General features: G+C 45.8%; 1 protein-coding gene across 1 annotated transcript in view; it reads left to right on the plus strand.

The window, feature by feature from the left end:
* Nucleotides 1–370: 370 nt before the first annotated feature.
* The window catches only part of LOC139226947 (transient receptor potential cation channel subfamily V member 1-like), a 73,130-nt gene continuing 54,544 nt past the window's right edge, over nucleotides 371–18,956 (plus strand). The window contains exons 1-2 of the mRNA XM_070858042.1: nucleotides 371–447; nucleotides 16,036–16,427. Of these exons, the coding sequence (XP_070714143.1) occupies nucleotides 16,120–16,427 (308 nt within the window). The 5' untranslated portion in view covers nucleotides 371–447; nucleotides 16,036–16,119. The remainder of the gene's footprint in view (nucleotides 448–16,035; nucleotides 16,428–18,956) is intronic.

Genomic DNA, 18,956 nt, shown 5'->3' on the forward strand with positions numbered 1-18,956 from the left:
AATGTCTCTAACAGTCCTTTAGAGCCTATTGCATTATGTTGAGTAAAGAGTCTTCTCGGATAGCTGCCAAAAGACAAAGCTCCAGTTATCGAACTCAGTGCCAACTCACTCAAGGCTATGCTGGAGTCTCCTGATATGCCCGAGGGACTCCACGCAGGAGATCTCGCGCTTGAGCATTGTATTATCTCTCTCCCTTTCTATTTTAGGCAAATAACATCATATCCCATATTAGAAGGGCACACAGATGGACTGGGGAGTTAACCTCTCCCACTCCGCGCTCCTTCCATTCAGTCACTCCTTTCGATGAAGATACCTCCTGCTGTAATCTGCTCCGACTGTGCCAGGTTTAGGAGAGCGAGCACGCCGCAAAACGCGACTGATTGCCTTTTGTCCTGACAAACGACGTCCACCAGGAGGATCGGGAAGCGTGTGTGGCCCACCAGACCTGTAAGTATAAGTCAGTAAAAGACCACCCTCTGCAGCTGCTTGCCCTTCAGATCGCTCTGCGCAGTGTCACTCTCTTGTCGTGTCCCGTCCCAGGTCTTGTGGAGTTTGGGCGGTGGAGGTACCTTAGTTTAAAAAGCTTGGTGGGGTTTTCCCATCCTCGGTTGCAACTAATTTCAGCTGCAGTGAAAGCAATTTTTACCAAGACACAAAAGCTTAGTGTGAGCAGAAATCAAACTGCAGTTTGTACCGTCTTACTCTTATTTTTATTTCATTTTGAGGCTCTCACCACCCCCCACTCCCTCGGTCCCCAGCTTCCGTCTATGCCACTCTGAGCATCAACTTCTTTGCGGTACCTGCCTGCCTCCCATTTTTTTTACTCTCTCCCACCCATACATTCCCTGCTGGTTGTCTCCGTCAGGTGGTTTTAATGATGTTTGCAGAGGCACGATGGGCCGAATGGCGGCCTCCTGTGCTATACACTTCTATGATTTCCTGAATTCAACGGAATTGTTTATTGGAACGATTATTTAGGGAAGCATTCTGAAAGCGGAACCTGGATTATGTGCCATAGCAAAGGAACTCCATGCTCTCCACGCCAGTGGATGAAGGGACTTAGTTTATATTGAAGGCTCCCCTCTACTTACTCCCTCACAGTTGGGCTGATACAGCCATGGCCCACACCCATTGCCACTCTGGGTGAACGTATTCCTGGAGGTTTCATCACATGACCTGCCACCTCGCCCCACTTGGTCAAATAGCCTTTATTCCCATCTCCAATATTTTTATACATAATGTTAGACGATTTGACATTGGTTTATATCTAAGAAAGTAGCCAAGCATCACGGCAGCAGTGGAAAGGGGAGAAACTCCTGATGCTCTCCCCGGCCCACAGCCCAACTCCTGATGCTCTCCTCGGCCCACAGCCCAACTCCTGATGCTCTCCCCGGCCCACAGCCCAACATCTACTGGTGTCCTGACTTGAAGCAAGTGTCAGAGCTGAATGGTTATCGACATTTTGCATTTTATCTATATGTACCTGGCATGGTGTATTCAGCTGACAGCTACTTACTCTCTAGGGCTTGCTGTACCAGCTTGGCTCAGTTGGTAGCACTCCCATGTCTAAGTAAGAAGGTTGGGGGCTCCAAGCACCACTTGAGCCCAGAATCTCGGCTGCCAGTGCAGTAACGTACTGAGTGGAGTTCTGCCTCATCCTTTCAGTAAGATGTCAAGCTGTCCTGCTCAGTGACTGTCACAAAACTGTGCCGGGGAGAGGCTGTGGTTGGTATTTGGGGAGGTTGAGATCTGAAGACTGCTTTCATCTAACTTAAGAATCCAGAATCCATGAAAGATCAATTAAAACCACTCAATTACAAGCTAGCCCAAATCCCATGAAAATTCTACCAGACAATCGTAGCGGAGATAGCTGAGGTCCTGCCATAAAACAAAGTCTCAGATTGTAACTCTATAGTAGTTAATGTTACGTGTTTAAATATTTAATAAGATCTGATTTGTGAATAATAGTTCTTTTTGTGAGCTTACAATCCCCCCCCCCCCCCCCCCCGGCCCACCATTTTCTCTGGTTCACCGACTGGGACCCTCCCTCGGCTCCTACCAGTACCTCTCTTGGTGATCATTAGGAGGCACACACGAGCAACCTGACACTGATTTCCCCTCCAATTCTCCAACCGCCCCCATTGGGAAGTTGCTGTTTCCTAGACTCATGGAATGATACAGCACAGAAGGAGGCCATTCGGCCCATCATGCCTGTGCCGGCTCTTTGAAAGAGCGATCCAATTGGTCCCACTCCCCCCTGCTCTTTCTCCATAGCCCTGAAATCTTTGCTACATCAAGTATTGATCCAATTCCCGGTTTGAAAGTTACTATTGAATCTGCTTCCACTGCCCTTTCAGGCAGCGCGTTCCAAATCATAACGCACTGTGTAAATAAACAATAAATTCTCATCTCACTTCTAGTTCTTTTGTCAATTACCTGAAATCTGTGTCCTCTGGTTACCGACCCTCCTGCCACATGAAACAGTTTCTCCTTATTCTATCAAAACCCTGTCCCCTCAGATGAGCACTGACCACGTCCTCTCATTCTATGCCATTCTGCCCTGATTTCCCCCTCATTTTCTTCCCTTCTGTAATGTATTTGTTTCATGAGTTCTTTAAAAATTCATAGCAACACATTGCTATTAAGAACTAGTTGGTTTATTAGCAAAAGGATTAACAATCACACTACACATTTACCAGTTCATCCACCAGGCTCACAACTACCTGTCTCATCGTGGATCTCCAAACCCAACTGGCTGGGGTTTTATTGAGTCTTGTGAACATCACGTGACTGGCTAAGCCACTCCCGCTCAACAAACCTGTGAACATATTCACAGGGGCATACATTACACCTTCCAATTCCCTCTTTGCATTAATCTCAAACAAGGCGAGGGTAAGGTTGCTGCAGCCAGTCTCCGAGCCACTGGACTAGGGAGGGCAAGAACAGCCAAGGTTCCACTCATAAAAACATAAGAAATAGGAGCAGGAGTCAGCCATCTGGCCCCTCAAGCCTGCTCCGCCATTCAATAAGATCATGGCTGATCTGATCTTGGCCTCTTGCGTTCCTTTCGCGTTAATTCCTTACAATTCCATGCCCCATGCCACCCACTCAGATGTCCTCCAGCACCTCACCAAAAGGCTTATTACTGTTATGTGACCATGAGAGGCATCACCAATTCTCCACACGCTGGGATCGGGATCAGGAAACTCATCCACTCCTAGCAGCTCCTAAACAAAGTCTCTTATCTGTGCAATCCTTTAAGGTACCTGAATGAATTTGATTTCAACCCCAGTCTAGTTTTATTAGATTATAAGAAAAATCAAGGACCAACTATTGTCGCCTACTGTGGTTGGACATATTATTGGAGGTTTCATCACACGATCTCCAGTCTCTAACTGCCCCACCCGGTTAAACAGCCTTTTTTTTTTAAACTAAAAGAAGAAAAATACACCTAATTCTCATGAATGTTTTTCTCCTGGGTGTTGCTTGTAACAATGTCCTGGAGATTAATCTTTAGGGGGTGAAATTGTCCCATTTTATAGCCCCGTTAGCACCTCTGGAGGTGCACGACGATTTTCGTATCAGGGGGGAGCGCTATCATTTCCCGGGAGTTTGCAGAGCAACTGCCCCGCAGTTAGCTCCCCAGGTCACCGCGCAACTAGCGATGACGTCATCGCCACGAATGGCGACCCCGCACCGACCCATTTAATGCCCCGCGGAGTAAATTGCCCTGTGGGCCACGAGGCTGGCAGACATCCACTCTCTGGTCGCTCCTTAAAGGAGAAGGCACCAACTCCCCGGGCAGCCATCTTTTTTTTGTCTGCCGATTCTCGGGTCGGCTCAATGATGGTGGCCCTAGCATGGTCTGGGCTGCTATCGTGCAGCCTGGCGCTCCGTCTTAGGTGCCAGGCTGCAGGCCTGGTCGCATGCTACCCTGGTGGCCTAGTAGTGCAGAGTGCAGGATGTCCCACCCCCAGAAGGTTACCACCCCCAATCGGGGCGCAGGGCAATTTCGCCCTCTTAATTCCTGGAAACTCCAGGGCAATCCTGGAGGGTTGATAACCCTAAGGCCCAGGGAAGGCCACTCAGCCTATCCAACTTGTGCAGCCTGAGATCCACCTGAACCTTAAACGACCCCCGTGTCTTTAACTCTACTTCTTTGCCTGATAGATTTTTCCATAATTTCCAGGGCTAAAAGGGGGGTAAATTATAAACTTTTTCATAATTTCCAACTTGGTTGCACAGTCTAGACTTGCATTCCCTTGAGAATAGAAGATTAAGGGGTGATCTCATTGAGGTGTTTAAGATGATTAGAGAATTTTATAAGGTAGATAAAGAGATACTATTTCCTCTGGTGGGTGAGTCTAGAACAAGCGGGCATAACCTTAAAATTAGAGCCAGGCCGTTCAGTGGTTGTTCAGCCATGAACTCATTGAATGGTGGTGCAGGCTAGAAGGGCTGAATGGCCTACTCCTGCACCTATTTTCTATGTTTCTATGTCTATGTCAGGAACCACTTCTTCACACAGAGCAGTGGCAAGCTCCCCCCAAAAAGCTGTTGAGGCCGGGGGTCAATAGAACATTTCAGAAGTGAGATTGATAGATTTTTGTCGGGTAAGGGAACCAAGGCTAGTAGATGAAGTTCAGATGCAGATCAGCTGTGATGGCCTCCTCCTGTTTCATTTTATCAGTCTTGGAGTGAAGACATTTTTTACTCCAATATCCATCTGTTTTAAATTTACCTTTCATTAATTTCAGTCAATGTCCTTCGGTTTGGTGTGACTGACCTTGAATCACTCAACCGCAATGCAAACGGCTGTAATGCCCAGCTCCAGTTAGGTAATGATTGGATTAGTGTGTAGCTGCACACTCTCTCCCCGCAACTGAACATTCATTACAGTATTACAGGTTTTTAAAATTCAATCAACACGACAAATTTGACATAAGGCCAGTTTCAAAAACATTAAGGAAGGTTTGTGTTAATATGCGCACCTTATTGCATCTCAGAAACATCTCAAGAACACTTTGCTTACAACTAATTACTTTGACCTGCAATGGCTGTTGGTATATAGGCAAGCACAGCAAGATCCCACAAATAGGAGCCAGGCGAATGGCCCGTTAATTATAAAAAATGTAGGGAGGCGAAATTGCCCTTTTTTTTTTATAGCCCCATTAACGCCTCCAGGGGACACTAATGGGGTGCAATGAGGTTATTGTCTGGGGGAAGGGGTCGATAGCCCCTCTGGGGGAATTGTCCCAAAGGTTTGGGGTGGGGGGGGGGTCGGTGTGTCGTCGGCACGTGCTTCGAGCTGGCCCGTGCACAGCAATGATTTCATCACCGTGCGCGCTGAGTCCTCACTGCCCTACACCCAACCCCATTGCGCCCCGCGGGGGAAATCGCACTGTGGGCACCGAGGAGGGCACCAGTCGATGACGTATCCCTGCCGATGCACCCTCTAAAGGGGAGGCCGTTTGCGTCGTGGGCTGCCATATTTTTCTGTCGGTCTGACAATGGGGGTCCTCGCCTCGAGCGTCCCGCCGTCCTGCAGCCCAGTGCTCCGTTATAGGTGCCGGGCTGTCGGCCCAGTCAAGGGCCTCCCTGGTGGCCCAGTGGCGGCCACCAAAGGGATTGCAGAATGCGCAGTGGCCCCTCCCCTTTAATTGAAGGGGAGGGGCGTTCTGCCAAGTCAGCGCTGCGCCGAGCATCTGCATATTGCTGACGTTGCCGGCTGCTGAATGCGGTGCTGGACTCGGGCCTCCCGCCCCGGGAGCGCCCCTCCACGGACATGGAGCGCCTCCGATAGCGCTCCGCCTCCGTTGAAGGGCGGACAAAATGAATTCTGCGCCGGGGGCCGAACTTACGGGCCGGGCGATAAAGGTTCCGGCCCCCGGAAGGTTACCACCTCCAAACGGGGCGCGGGGCAATTTCGCCCCCAGATTTGTTTGGCAGTGTTAGTTGAAGGAGGAATGTTGGGGCCCAGGGAAACCGAGAGAACTTCCTGATTTTCATCTGGTAGTGCCGTGGGATCTTTACCAGAACCAACCAGAAGACGAGGCTTGGGTTTAACATCCCGTCTAAAGAGCAGCACCTCCGGAAATGCTGCACCCCCTCGGTGCTGCGTTTGGCTTGACGGCTCAAGTCTTGGTTGGATCCTGAACCCACCACCACCTGATCAAAAGGCAAGAGTGCCGACAAACTGAGACTGCTGCTGCTCCTCTTCCTCCATCCTGAGGAAACAGGCGATAATAGAGCTGGCCCACCTCTATCCCCTCCAAGAGCTGCAGAATACCAAAGGACAAAAAACGTTAGTGGGAGTTGTGTACAGACCTCCAAACAGTAGTAGTGATGTTGGGGAGGGCATCAAACAGGAAATTAGGGGTGCGTGCAATAAAGGTGCAGCAGTTATAATGGGTGACTTTAATATGCACATAGATTGGGTTAACCAAACTGGAAGCAATACGGTAGAGGAGGATTTCCTGGAGTGCATAAGGGATGGTTTTTTAGACCAATATGTCGAGGAACCAACTAGGGGGGAGGCCATCTTAGACTGGGTGTTGTGTAATGAGAGAGGATTAATTAGCAATCTCGTTGTGCGAGGCCCCTTGGGGAAGAGTGACCATAATATGGTGGAATTCTGCATTAGGATGGAGAATGAAACAGTTAATTCAGAGACCATGGTCCAGAACTTAAAGAAGGGTAACTTTGAAGGTATGAGGCGTGAATTGGCTCGGATAGATTGGCGAATGATACTTAAGGGGTTGACTGTGGATGGGCAATGGCAGACATTTAGAGACCGCATGGATGAACTACAACAATTGTACATTCCTGTCTGTCGTAAAAATAAAAAAGGGAAGGTGGCTCAACCGTGGCTATCAAGGGAAATCAGGGATAGCATTAAAGCCAAGGAAGTGGCATACAAATTGGCCAGAAATAGCAGAGAACCCGGGGACTGGGAGAAATTTAGAACTCAGCAGAGGAGGACAAAGGGTTTGATTAGGACAGGGAAAATGGAGTACGAGAAGAAGCTTGCAGGGAACATTAAGACGGATTGCAAAAGTTTCTATAGATATGTAAAGAGAAAAAGGTTAGTAAAGACAAACGTAGGTCCCCTGCAGTCAGAATCAGGGGAAGTCATAACGGGGAACAAAGAAATGGCGGACCAATTGAACAAGTACTTTGGTTCGGTATTCACTGAGGAGGACACAAACAACTTTCCGGATATAAAAGGGGTCGGAGGGTCTAGTAAGGAGGAGGAACTGAGGGAAATCCTTATTAGTCGGGAAATTGTGTTGGGGAAATTGATGGGATTGAAGACCGATTAATCCCCAGGGCCTGATGGACTGCATCCCAGAGTACTTAAGGAGGTGGCCTTGGAAATAGCAGATGCATTGACAGTCATTTTCCAACATTCCATTGACTCTGGATCAGTTCCTATGGAGTGGAGGGTAGCCAATGTAACCCCACTTTTTAAAAAAGGAGGGAGAGAGAAAACAGGGAATTACAGACCGGTCAGCCTGACATCGGTAGTGGGTAAAATGATGGAATCAATTATTAAGGATGTCATCGCAGTGCATTTGGAAAGAGGTAATATGATAGGTCCAAGTCAGCATGGATTTGTGAAAGGGAAATCATGCTTGACAAATCTTCTGGAATTTTTTGAGGATGTTTCCAGTAGAGTGGACAAGGGAGAACCAGTTGATGTGGTATATTTGGACTTTCAGAAGGCTTTCGACAAGGTCCCACACAAGAGATTAATGTGCAAAGTTAAAGCACATGGGATTGGGGGTAGTGTGCTGACATGGATTGAGAACTGGTTGTCAGACAGGAAGCAAAGAGTAGGAGTAAATGGGGACTTTTCAGAATGGCAGGCAGTGACTAGTGGGGTACCGCAAGGTTCTGTGCTGGGGCCCCAGCTGTTTACACTGTACATTAATGATTTAGACGAGGGGATTAAATGTAGTATCTCCAAATTTGCGGATGACACTAAGTTGGGTGGCAATGTGAGCTGCAAGGAGGATTCTATGAGGCTGCAGAGCGACTTGGATAGGTTACGTGAGTGGGCAAATGCATGGCAGATGAAGTATAATGTGGATAAATGTGAGGTTATCCACTTTGGTGGTAAAAACAGAGAGACAGACTATTATCTGAATGGTGACAGATTAGGAAAAGGGCAGGTGCAAAGAGACCTGGGTGTCATGGTACATCAGTCATTGAAGGTTGGCATGCAGGTACAACAGGCGGTTAAGAAAGCAAATGGCATGTTGGCCTTCATAGCGAGGGGATTTGAGTACAAGGGCAGGGAGGTGTTGCTACAATTGTACAGGGCCTTGGTGAGGCCACACCTGGAGTATTGTGTACAGTTTTGGTCTCCTAACCTGAGGAAGGACATTCTTGCTATTGAGGGAGTGCAGCGAAGGTTCACCAGACTGATTCCCGGGATGGCGGGACTGACCTATCAAGAAAGACTGAATCAACTGGGCTTGTATTCACTGGAGTTCAGAAGAGTGAGAGGGGACCTCATAGAAACGTTTAAAATTCTGACGGGGTTAGACAGGTTAGATGCAGGAAGAATGTTCCCAATGTTGGGGAAGTCCAGAACCAGGGGACACGGTCTAAGGATAAGGGGGAAGCCATTTAGGACCGAGATGAGGAGGAATTTCTTCACCGAGAGTGGTGAACCTGTGGAATTCTCTACCACAGAAAGTTGTTGAGGCCAATTCACTAAATATATTCAAAAAGGAGTTAGATGAAGTCCTTACTACTAGGGGAATCAAGGGGTATGGTGAGAAAGCAGGAATGGGGTACTGAAGTTGCATGTTCAGCCATGAACTCATTGAATGGCGGTGCAGGCTAGAAGGGCCGAATGGCCTACTCCTGCACCTATTTTCTATGTTTCTATGTTTCTATCACTAAAAACTGACTATCTCATTGCTGTTTGTGGGAGCTTGCTGTGCGCAAGTTGGCTGCTGCGTTTCCTTACAACAGTGACTACACTTCAAAAAGTACTTCATTGGCTGTAAAGCGCTTTGGGACTACCTGAAGTTGTGAAAGGCGCTATAGAAATGCAAACCAATACCGTTCAGGAGTGAAATCAGGAAGCACTTCACACAAAGGGCAGTGGGAATCTGGAACTCTCTCGCCCAAAACGTCGTGGATGCTGGGGGCAGTTGAAATCCTCAAGACTGAGATCGTTAGATTTATATTGGGTAAGCATATCGCGGGATATGGGACAAAGGCGGGTAAATGCAGTTGAGGTACAGATCAGCCATGATCTAATAGAATGGGGGAACAGGCGTGAGGGCCTGGATGGTCTTGTCCTGTTCCTATCGAGAGTATAATCGGACAGGTGTGAAACGGGCATTCGGCAGAAGTTCCGCTGCTACTGGTCAATCATTCTGAATTTTTGGTTTGGTTTTGGAGAGGCTGCATTTCTTGCTACTCTTGGTTTGTTTAAAAAAAGTGAACTCATGTTCTGAGTACTGAAGTATTTTGAGGCAACTCGGACATCGAACTAGACAAAGGAAGTGGTTGGAGAGATGCTGCACACAACCACTGAACAGTGCTGATGGCAATAGTTTGCGAAAGCTGATAGATAATTCACTGACCACAGTAGCAAGGGAATGGCAAAGGGAGGCTGGTTAAGTGGGAATGGATAAAGCATCTCTACTCCAAGACACCCCGACTGGTTCAAGCTATCGACCCAGAATCAGTGCCTCCTTTACTCCGCACCGTCTCAGTCAGTGGGGGTACGTGTAGCTTTCCTGAAGGTAAGGAAAAACTGACGGATTTGTTTTCAGTTTCAGAATTTGCATTTTGTTTGCGAGCGAGAGAGAATCTCAATTTTGGGAAGTTAGGATCAGCAGTTTCACATTCAGTGCCACTGGCAGCAATTGCTCAAAGCCCGTCTCAGCACAAACCGTGGCTGATGTTCCATATCACTGCCCCACAGACAGGGCGGCAAGGAGAAAGGTTTGGATAGAGCAGATAGGGAGGAACTGTTTCCACAGGCAAGACAGGTCAGTAACCAGAGGGGACAGATTTAACGTAATTGTCAAAAGAAACAGAGAGGAGATGAGAATTTTTATTTTCACAGCGAGTTGTGATCGGGAACGCGCTGCCTGAAATTGTGATGGAAGCAGATTCAATAGTAACTTTCAAATCAGAATTCGCTAAGCACTTAAAAAGGAAAACTTTGCAGGACTGTGGGGAAGGGTGAGTGGGACAAATGGGAATAGCTCTTTCAAACTGTCGGCACAGGCACAATGGACCAAATGGCCTCTTTCTGTGCTGTACCATTCTATGGGCGTAGAGCAATCGGGTGCAAATGTCGTAAGATTGGGTCTCCAGGATGATCTGTTTTTCGAAGGAGATGTTAAACCAAGGTCCCATCTGCCCTCTCGGGTGGACGTAAAAGATCCTATGGCACTATTGCAAAGACGTGCAAAGGAGTTCTCCCGTGTGTCCTGGGGCCAATATTTATCCCCCAATCATCATCACTAAAACATGATCTGGTCAATAACACACTGCTGTGTGTGGGAGCTTGCTGTGCGCAAATTGGCTGCCGCGTTTCCTACATTACAAAAGTGAGCGCACTCCAAAAGTACTTCATTGGCTGCGAAGAGCTTTGGGATGTCATGTGGTCGTGAAAGGTGCTATAGAAATGCAAGTCTTTTTTTGTTTCTTTGATTGTAAGTGCTATAGAAAATGTCTGTGTCCCCAACTTTGGGCAATATGTCACACTAGATACCCTCCACATAACTGCCTTTGGGAATGAGACAGACAGTGTGATTTAGTTAGGGTGTGTTGTACTTGAGGATATTTTATATAGTTTCCCTTTAATAGAGAAGGAACTATATGCAATGTTTTAGCAATGAATGTTACAGTGAGGCTGGGTTATGCAGAGGGTATTTTGTACAGAGGGTGTATATTGCAATGCGAGTGTGTTATACGAAAGGTGTTTTGCACAGAGAGTGATTTTTTTTTTTAGTGTATTTATTAACTTGTTGCAACAATGCAACCTTGCATAACCCTGCTTTAAATAAGAAATGAGACAGTAACAGATCACTGCACCAAAACCTCATTTGAAATGAGGAGGGAGTTTGGCATGGTTCCTACGTTGCTGATGGGCTATGAACGGGACTTAAGCAGAAAATGTTATAGATTGGGATTGTTACACAGAATCGGATGCATTTTACATGAAGGACATGTTATATGAAGCTCATATTATGCAAAGGGGCGTTATTCTCTATAAAACTCTCAAAAACCCTTGATGAGATTCCATCCTGTAACTCACTCCCAAGTATCTGTTATTCTGTATATAAACCTCTGCACTGTTGGAGGTGCCGTCTTTTGGATAAGACTTTAAACCGAGGTCCTGCCTGCTCTCTCGGGTGGCCGTAAATGATCCATGGCACTGTTCGAAGAAGAGCAGGAGAATTCCCCCAGTGTCCTGGCCGATATTTATTCCTCAGCCAACATCACTAAAACAGATTATCTGGTCATTATCTCATTGCTGTTTGTGGGAGCTTGCTGTGCGCAAATTGGCTGCCGCATTTCCCACATTACAACAGTGACTACACTTAGAAGGTATTTCATTGGCTGTAAAACACTATGGGACATCCTGAGGTCGTGATAGGTGCTATGTAAATGCAAGTTCTTTAAGCCGCGTACACTGGATTTGAACTCTGATCTCAGGGAAACAAGGCAATATGCTGCACGCTACATCACCTGTACTGAGAGAGAGATTCTGGTCTGACTATATACCCAGTACTAGACTAGGCTCATTCAAAATCCCCTGTCCCATGAGCCAAGTGCAAATGATTGTGCATCAGCGAGCAGACCCTTGGTGTGTGAACACACAGTGGTACAGCTAATGTGCTTGATTCCTGGTTTGAATTTCACACTGGCTGAATATATAATGGAGCAAGATTCTCTGTTCCTGTTGACAAGCTTGTTTGTGAGTTTTATTTTACTCATAATTACTCAAATTCTCCCAGTTTTAGAAAGGAAGCTGCTTTACCCCCTTCAGCGGTTCACACGCTCTCTCAGCACCTCCACTGTGCTGCCCCGCTCTCTGATCGCAAACAGTTTCTCATTGACCCCAGGCATCGCTCGAGAAACAAAGGCTTCGTTTTCTTCCCGAATCACATGTACAGCCTCTTTCATGCTTCTGCCGTCTCCCTCAACGGACTTCTCCTTTAAGATTCTGCATAAAGTTTACATCTTTGAACAAATCTTTGGCGAACCCCCTTCTAATATCTCCTTCAATGGTTTGGTATTCTTTCCTGTTGCTGAATACACCTCTGTGAAGCCCCAGGGTACGTTTTCCAACATTTTGACCAGAAACTTAACTGTACCGGCCACATAAATACTGTGGCCACTGTAATGTATGCACCTGTGAGGATGCTCCCAGGTTGGTGAAGCTGTTACAGTTGGGTGTGGCTTAGCCAGTCATGTGATGTTCACAAGACTCAATAAAACCCCAGCCAGTTGGGTTCAGAGGACCCACGCTGAGGTAGGTGGGCGTGAGCCTGGTGGATGAACTGGTAATGTGTAGTGTGATTGTTAAAACTTTGCTAGTAAACCAACTAGTTCTCAATAGCGATGTGTTGCTGTGAATTCTTAAGCAAAGAAACCATAAAGCAAATACATTACAGCCACAAGAGCAGGTCAGAAGCTGGGTATTCAGTGGCGAGTGTCTCACCTCCTGACTCCCCAAAGTCTTTCCACCATCTACAAGGCACAAATCAGGAGTGTGATGGAATACTCTCCACTTGCCTGGATGAGTGCAGATCCAACAACACTCAAGAGGCTCGACACCATCCAGGACAAAACAGCCGCTTGATTTACACCTCATCCACCCCCTTAAACATTCACTCCCTCCACCACCGGTGCACCGTGGCTGCAGTGTGTATTATCTACAAGATCCATTGCAACAACTTGCCAAGGCTTCTTCGGCAGCACCTCCCAAGCCCGCAACCTCTATGACCTAGACGGACAAGGGCAGCAAGCACATGGGAACACCACCACCCCAAGTCTCTCACTATCCTGACTTGGAAATATATCGCTATTTGTTCATCGTCGCGAGGTAATATTACTGGAACACCTTCCCTAACAGCACTGTGGGAGCACCTTCACCACACGGACTGCAACAGTTCAAGAAGGGCAATTCAGGATGGACAATAAATGCCGGCGATGCCCACATCACGTGAATAAATGGGGAAAAAACTAGCTGGCTCTGCCAAGGACGCCTGTAGGGTTACAAACTGTGATCCGTAGGCTCCAGTGGGGGGGAGGGGGTAAACCTATCATGGGGGTGATCAGATTTCTGTCAACCCCAGGACAGGGCATACAGCGAGATACATGCCCGATGTCTCGGGAATTCTACATTCTGTTTCTTGACTGGCTAGTGCATTATTTCTGTTGCTATACATTTAGCAAAGACAATAGCAACGATGGCACTGATCTTTGGATAGATGACACTGTCTCTTCGGAGTCAAGCCACGGGTTTGTGAGGTCTCCGATAGTATTGGTATGTGGTCGCTGAACACAAAAGTCCAAATCCTTGTACATCTGGTGAATTTGCACCCAGCGAACATTGAGGGAAATGGTAACAGCAACTTGTGTTTATATCACACCTTCAATGTAGAGAAAAAAATCCCAAAAGACTTCACAGAGGTTGTCTCCAACAGAAAACTCCAAGCCAAGACAATGCTCCTCTATATTTTATATAAGCACATCATGTGTTGTTATTGTTTGGTGTGATGGGAAAAGCTTATTATGGGATGTCTAGTTTGGCTCTCTATTCGCTGGCCTCCTGAGATGCCAAGTGGGGAAATAAGGTGCCCCCCACCACAGATCTCAGTGGGCGTGCATCCCGCGATTCTGTCCATCCCGATAGTGGGTCGATACCAGCTGCTTGAATATTGGCTGCTGTTTCCCAGAATGGCCAGCGTGATTTTAAGCATTTTTGTGATGGGTTTTTAAATTTTTCATAATGTATGTTACTGGATATAATGCTTCAATTATATATACAGGTATATAAACACACAGCGTGTTATTGGGAATAATACTCCTGTAAATATTATATAACACACCGTGTGTTACTGGATATAATGTTACATTATATATTATATAACACAGTGTGGTACTGGGATTAACATTCCAGTATATATTATATAAACACAACGTGTGTTACTGGGAAAAATGCTCCAGTATATATTATACAATACAGTGTGTTACTGGGAAAAATGCTCCAGTATATATGATATAACACGCCATGTGTTACTGGGATTAATACTCCAGTATATATTATATAAACACACCGTGTGTTACTGGGATTAACACTCCAGTATATATTATATAACACACTGTGTTACTGGGATTAACACTCCAGTATATATTATCTAACACACTATTACTGGGATTAACACTCCAGTATATATTATATAACACACTGTGTTACTGGGATTAATACTCCAGTATATATTATATAACACACTGTGTTACTGGGATTAACACTCCATTATATATTATATAACACACTGTGTTACTGGGATTAACACTCCAGTATATATTATATAACACACTGTGTGTTACTGGGATTAATACTCCAGTATATATTATATAAACACACTGTGTGTTACTGGGATTAACACTCCAGTATATATTATATAACACACTGTTACTGGGATTAACAGTCCAGTATATATTATATAACACACCGTGTGTTACTGGGTTTAATGCTTCAGTAGGCAATATCCCAGAAATCCTGGTCGACTGCTTCCTGCGGGCGATCGGGTAAAAAACTTTAAAAAGATGCGCACTTACCTGAACCTGCTGTGCCCACACGAGTTCCCGGTTCTGAGGCCTCCACTGACTTCGCGTCACAGCGCGTGCACATCAGGACGTGCGCGGGGCTGGAGCTGCAGTCACATGTCTCTGGGCAGCCAATCAAGGTAAAGTATGTTCTCATTCATAATAGGAACTCCATAAGTTGGAGTTCCCATTATTATGAATGAGAATCCCCCCCCCCCCCCCACACACACACACACAAACACACAAAACTCTAATGAAAAAAAATAGAAAAAATAAACCACATATTTTAATTAATTTAAATGTTATTTATGTATTATAAAAAATATATATATTTTTACGATTTTTAAAGTTTTTTTAATTATGGCTTAAAATAAACTTACCGTAGTGGGGAGGGTTTTTAACAATAAAATGTGTTTTTAGAATTTTATTTTAAAATGTTCTTGTGTATTTTAAAACTCTTCCGTCTGTAAAAGTAGACCATGTGCCTGCTTTTATCAGGCGCAAGAGTTTTCAGGACATTTGCTGGACAAGATATGGGCAAATACTGCAATCTTGCCCTTGCAAATGTCTTGGCTGCCGAAATGCGTAGGATCTGTCAAGCTCCAACTTGACACGTCGGAAAAGCCGGTTTTCAGCACATGCGCATTGTGCGCTGAAAACCGGCTTTTGCAATGTCTTCCCGGGTCCGTACACACTCCGTACCGACCCGGGAGGAGGGAATTTCTGCCCCATCATATAACACACCGTATGTTACTGGATATAATATTGCATTATATAGTATAACACACTGTGTTACTGGGATTAACACTCCATTATATATTATTTAACACACTGTGTTACTGGGATTAATACTCCAGTATATATTATATAACAGTGTGTTACTGGGATTAATACTCCAGTATATATTATATAACATACTGTGTTACTGGGATTAACACTCCAGTATATATTATATAACACACTGTGTTACTGGGATTAACACTCCAGTATATATTATATAACACACTGTTACTGAGATTAACACTCCAGTATATATTATATAACACACTGTGTTACTGGGATTAACACTCCAGTATATATTATGTAACACAGTGTTACTGGGGATAATGCTGCAGAGTATATTATATAACAATGTGTTACTGGGGATAATGCTGCAGAGTATATTATAAAGCTGTACGTTGAATTTATTTTTTTATTGTATGTGTTTCTTTTTTTCAGGATACCTGACGTTTGCCACGAGCCCTGTTCCGAACGCTCTGCTTGTTGAATGGCTCTGTGGGTTCCGCAGCTCGCTCAGTTAGAATGAAGCGTCTGCGCAACGTTGAAGCCAATCAGTCTGCGGTCACTTATGAAACCGGTTTGAATCCGGACACAGACGACGTGTTCACCGAGGATGGTGAGCTGGAATACTCCTTATCCGCTCTCGAGCAGTCCATTGTCTCCAAGGGCCCACTGCCTTCTCCCCCCATCATTTTGAAAAAGATACCTCATCGTTACTACTTTCGCGAAAGCGATGCCTCTAAAACCAAGGTACCAATGGATTCCTTTTTCCCAAAAGGTCATCAAACTTCGCCGAAACTTAGTACACCGTCGGCCCACGAGAATGTAAAGTAAGTGAGCAGCTCGTGATGGGTGTATGAGTGAGCAGAAAGAGGTTACTGGGCAGTGCAAAAAACCAAGGGGTTAGAGGACACAAAAAAGCAAGTGATTAAATCTGGACGGGGTTTATACACCGTGCAGCCTGTATAGGGTGCTCGTGGGGTTTATACACAGTGCGGCCTATATAGAGTGCTCGAGGGGTTAATACACAGTGCGGCCTATATAAGAGTGCTCGAGGGGTTAATACACAGTGCGGCCTGTATAGGATGCTCGAGGGGTTAATACACAGTGCGGCCTGTATAGGGTGCTTGAGAGGTTTATACGCAGTCTTTTTTCTTCTTTTGTATGTAGTAGCAAAGCAAATGTCAATATCCACGTTGGATATCCAGGCCAAAGTTTCCGGTGTAACAGCGTGGAGATCCCGTAGGCTGCCTGTGAATTCCCTCTGAGGGCAGTGCTCGATGATGTGCTCCAGGGTCTGATTGGGAGCTCCACAGTCACATGACGGGGAGGCTTCAATCTTCCACCGATGGAGAAGATGCAGCATCGACCGTGACCGGTTCTGAGGCAGTTGATGGTTGTCCACTGTTTGCGAGGAAGGTTTGATCCTTCAGATTGTACTGTGGGGTCCTCTATCAGGAATCCATTCCGTGTGTCGCAGTTCTTTCAAGCATTTCGCCGTTGGTCATCGAGGCTGAGGGGAGATTGATGAAGGGATTAGGCAATCGTTCAAAATGGCCTTCTTGATTTGAGACAGGTTCTTCAAGTTGGCCTGGATCGGCATGTCTTTGCTGGTGTAGTGGTTGTATCCTCTGGAGATTGCATATTTGTGGCATGGATATAGTGCAATGTTTACAAGCACGGGCAGCCAAGGTTATACACAGTGGAGCCTGTATAGAGTGCTCGAAGGGTTAATACACAGTGCAGCCTGTAGAGGGTGCTCAAGGGGTTAATGCACAGTGTGGCCTGTATAGGGTCCTCGAAGGGTTAATACACAGTGCAGCCTGTATAGGGTGCTCGAGGGGTTAATACACAGTGCGGCCTGTATAGGGTGCTTGAGGGGTTAATACACAGTGCAGCCTGTATAGGGTGCTCAAGGGGTTAATACACAGTGGCCTGTATAGGGTGCTCAAAGGGTTAATACACAGTGCGGCCTGTATAGGGTGCTCGAGGGGTTAATACACAGTGTGGCCTGTATAGGGTGCTCGAAGGGTTAATACACAGTGTGGCCTGTATAGGGTGCTCGAAGGGTTAATACACAGTGCAGCCTGTATAGGGTGCTCAAGGGGTTAATACACAGTGGCCTGTATAGGGTGCTCGAAGGGTTAATACACAGTGTGGCCTGTATAGGGTGCTCGAGGGACTAGTGCACAGTGCAGCCTGATCATAGCATGATTGAATTTAAAATTCAGATGGAGGGTGAGAAAGTTGGATCTCTAACCAGCGTACTAAACTGAAATAAAGGAGACTATGAAGGTATGAGGACAGAGTTGGCTAAAGTGGACTGGGAAAATAGATTAAAGTGTAGGACGGTTGATAAACAGTGTTGTACATTTAAGGAGCTATTTCACAACCCTCGAGAGTGAAATAGCTCCTTAAATGTACACCACTGTTCACCCTTCCAGTGAGGAGGAAAGGGTGTAAGAGAAAAGATAGCCATCCGTGGCTAACTAAAGAAATAAGGGACGGTGTTCAATTAAAAACAAGGGCATACAAAGTGGCCAAAACTAGTGGGAGGACAGAAGATTGGAAGCCGTTAAAAAGCCAGCAAAGAATGACACAAAAAATGATTAAGGGAAGATAGACTATGAAAGTAAACTAGCATGAAATATAAAAACAGATAGCAAGAGTTTCTATAGATGTATAAAAAGGAAAAGGGTGGCTAAAGTAAATGTTGGTCCCTTAGAGGACGAGACCGGGGAATTAGTAATGGGGAACATGGAGATGGCAGAAACTCTGAACAAATATTCTGTATCAGTCTTTACGGTAGAGGACACGAACAATATTCCTACAGTGGATAGTCAAGGGGCTATGTGGGGGGAGGAACTTATCACAATCACAATCACTAAGGAGCTGGTACTCAGTAAGATAATGGGACTAAAGGCAGATAAATCCCCTGGACCTGATGGCTTGCATCCTAGGGTCTTAAGAGAAGTAGTGGCAGGGATTGTGGATGCATTGGTTGTAATTTACCAAAATTCCCTGGATTCTGGGGAGATCCCAGGAGATTGGAAAACTGCAAATGTAACGCCCCTATTTAAAAAAAGGAGGCAGACAAAAAGCAGGAAACGAGAGACCAGTTAGCCTCACATCTGTGGTTGGGAAAATGTTGGAGTCCATTATTAAAGAAGCAGTAGCAGGACATTTGGAAAAGCAAAACTCGGCCAGGCAGAGTCAGCATGGATTTATGAAGGGGAAATCATGTTTAACAAATTTGCTGGTGTTCTTTGAGGATGTAACAAGCAGGGTGGATAAGGGGGAACCAGTGGATGTGGTGTATTTGGATTTCCAGAAGGCATTTGACAAGGTGCCACATAAAA

Source organism: Pristiophorus japonicus, chromosome 16, assembly GCF_044704955.1.
Source record: "Pristiophorus japonicus isolate sPriJap1 chromosome 16, sPriJap1.hap1, whole genome shotgun sequence".
Lineage (NCBI taxonomy): Eukaryota > Metazoa > Chordata > Chondrichthyes > Pristiophoridae > Pristiophorus > Pristiophorus japonicus.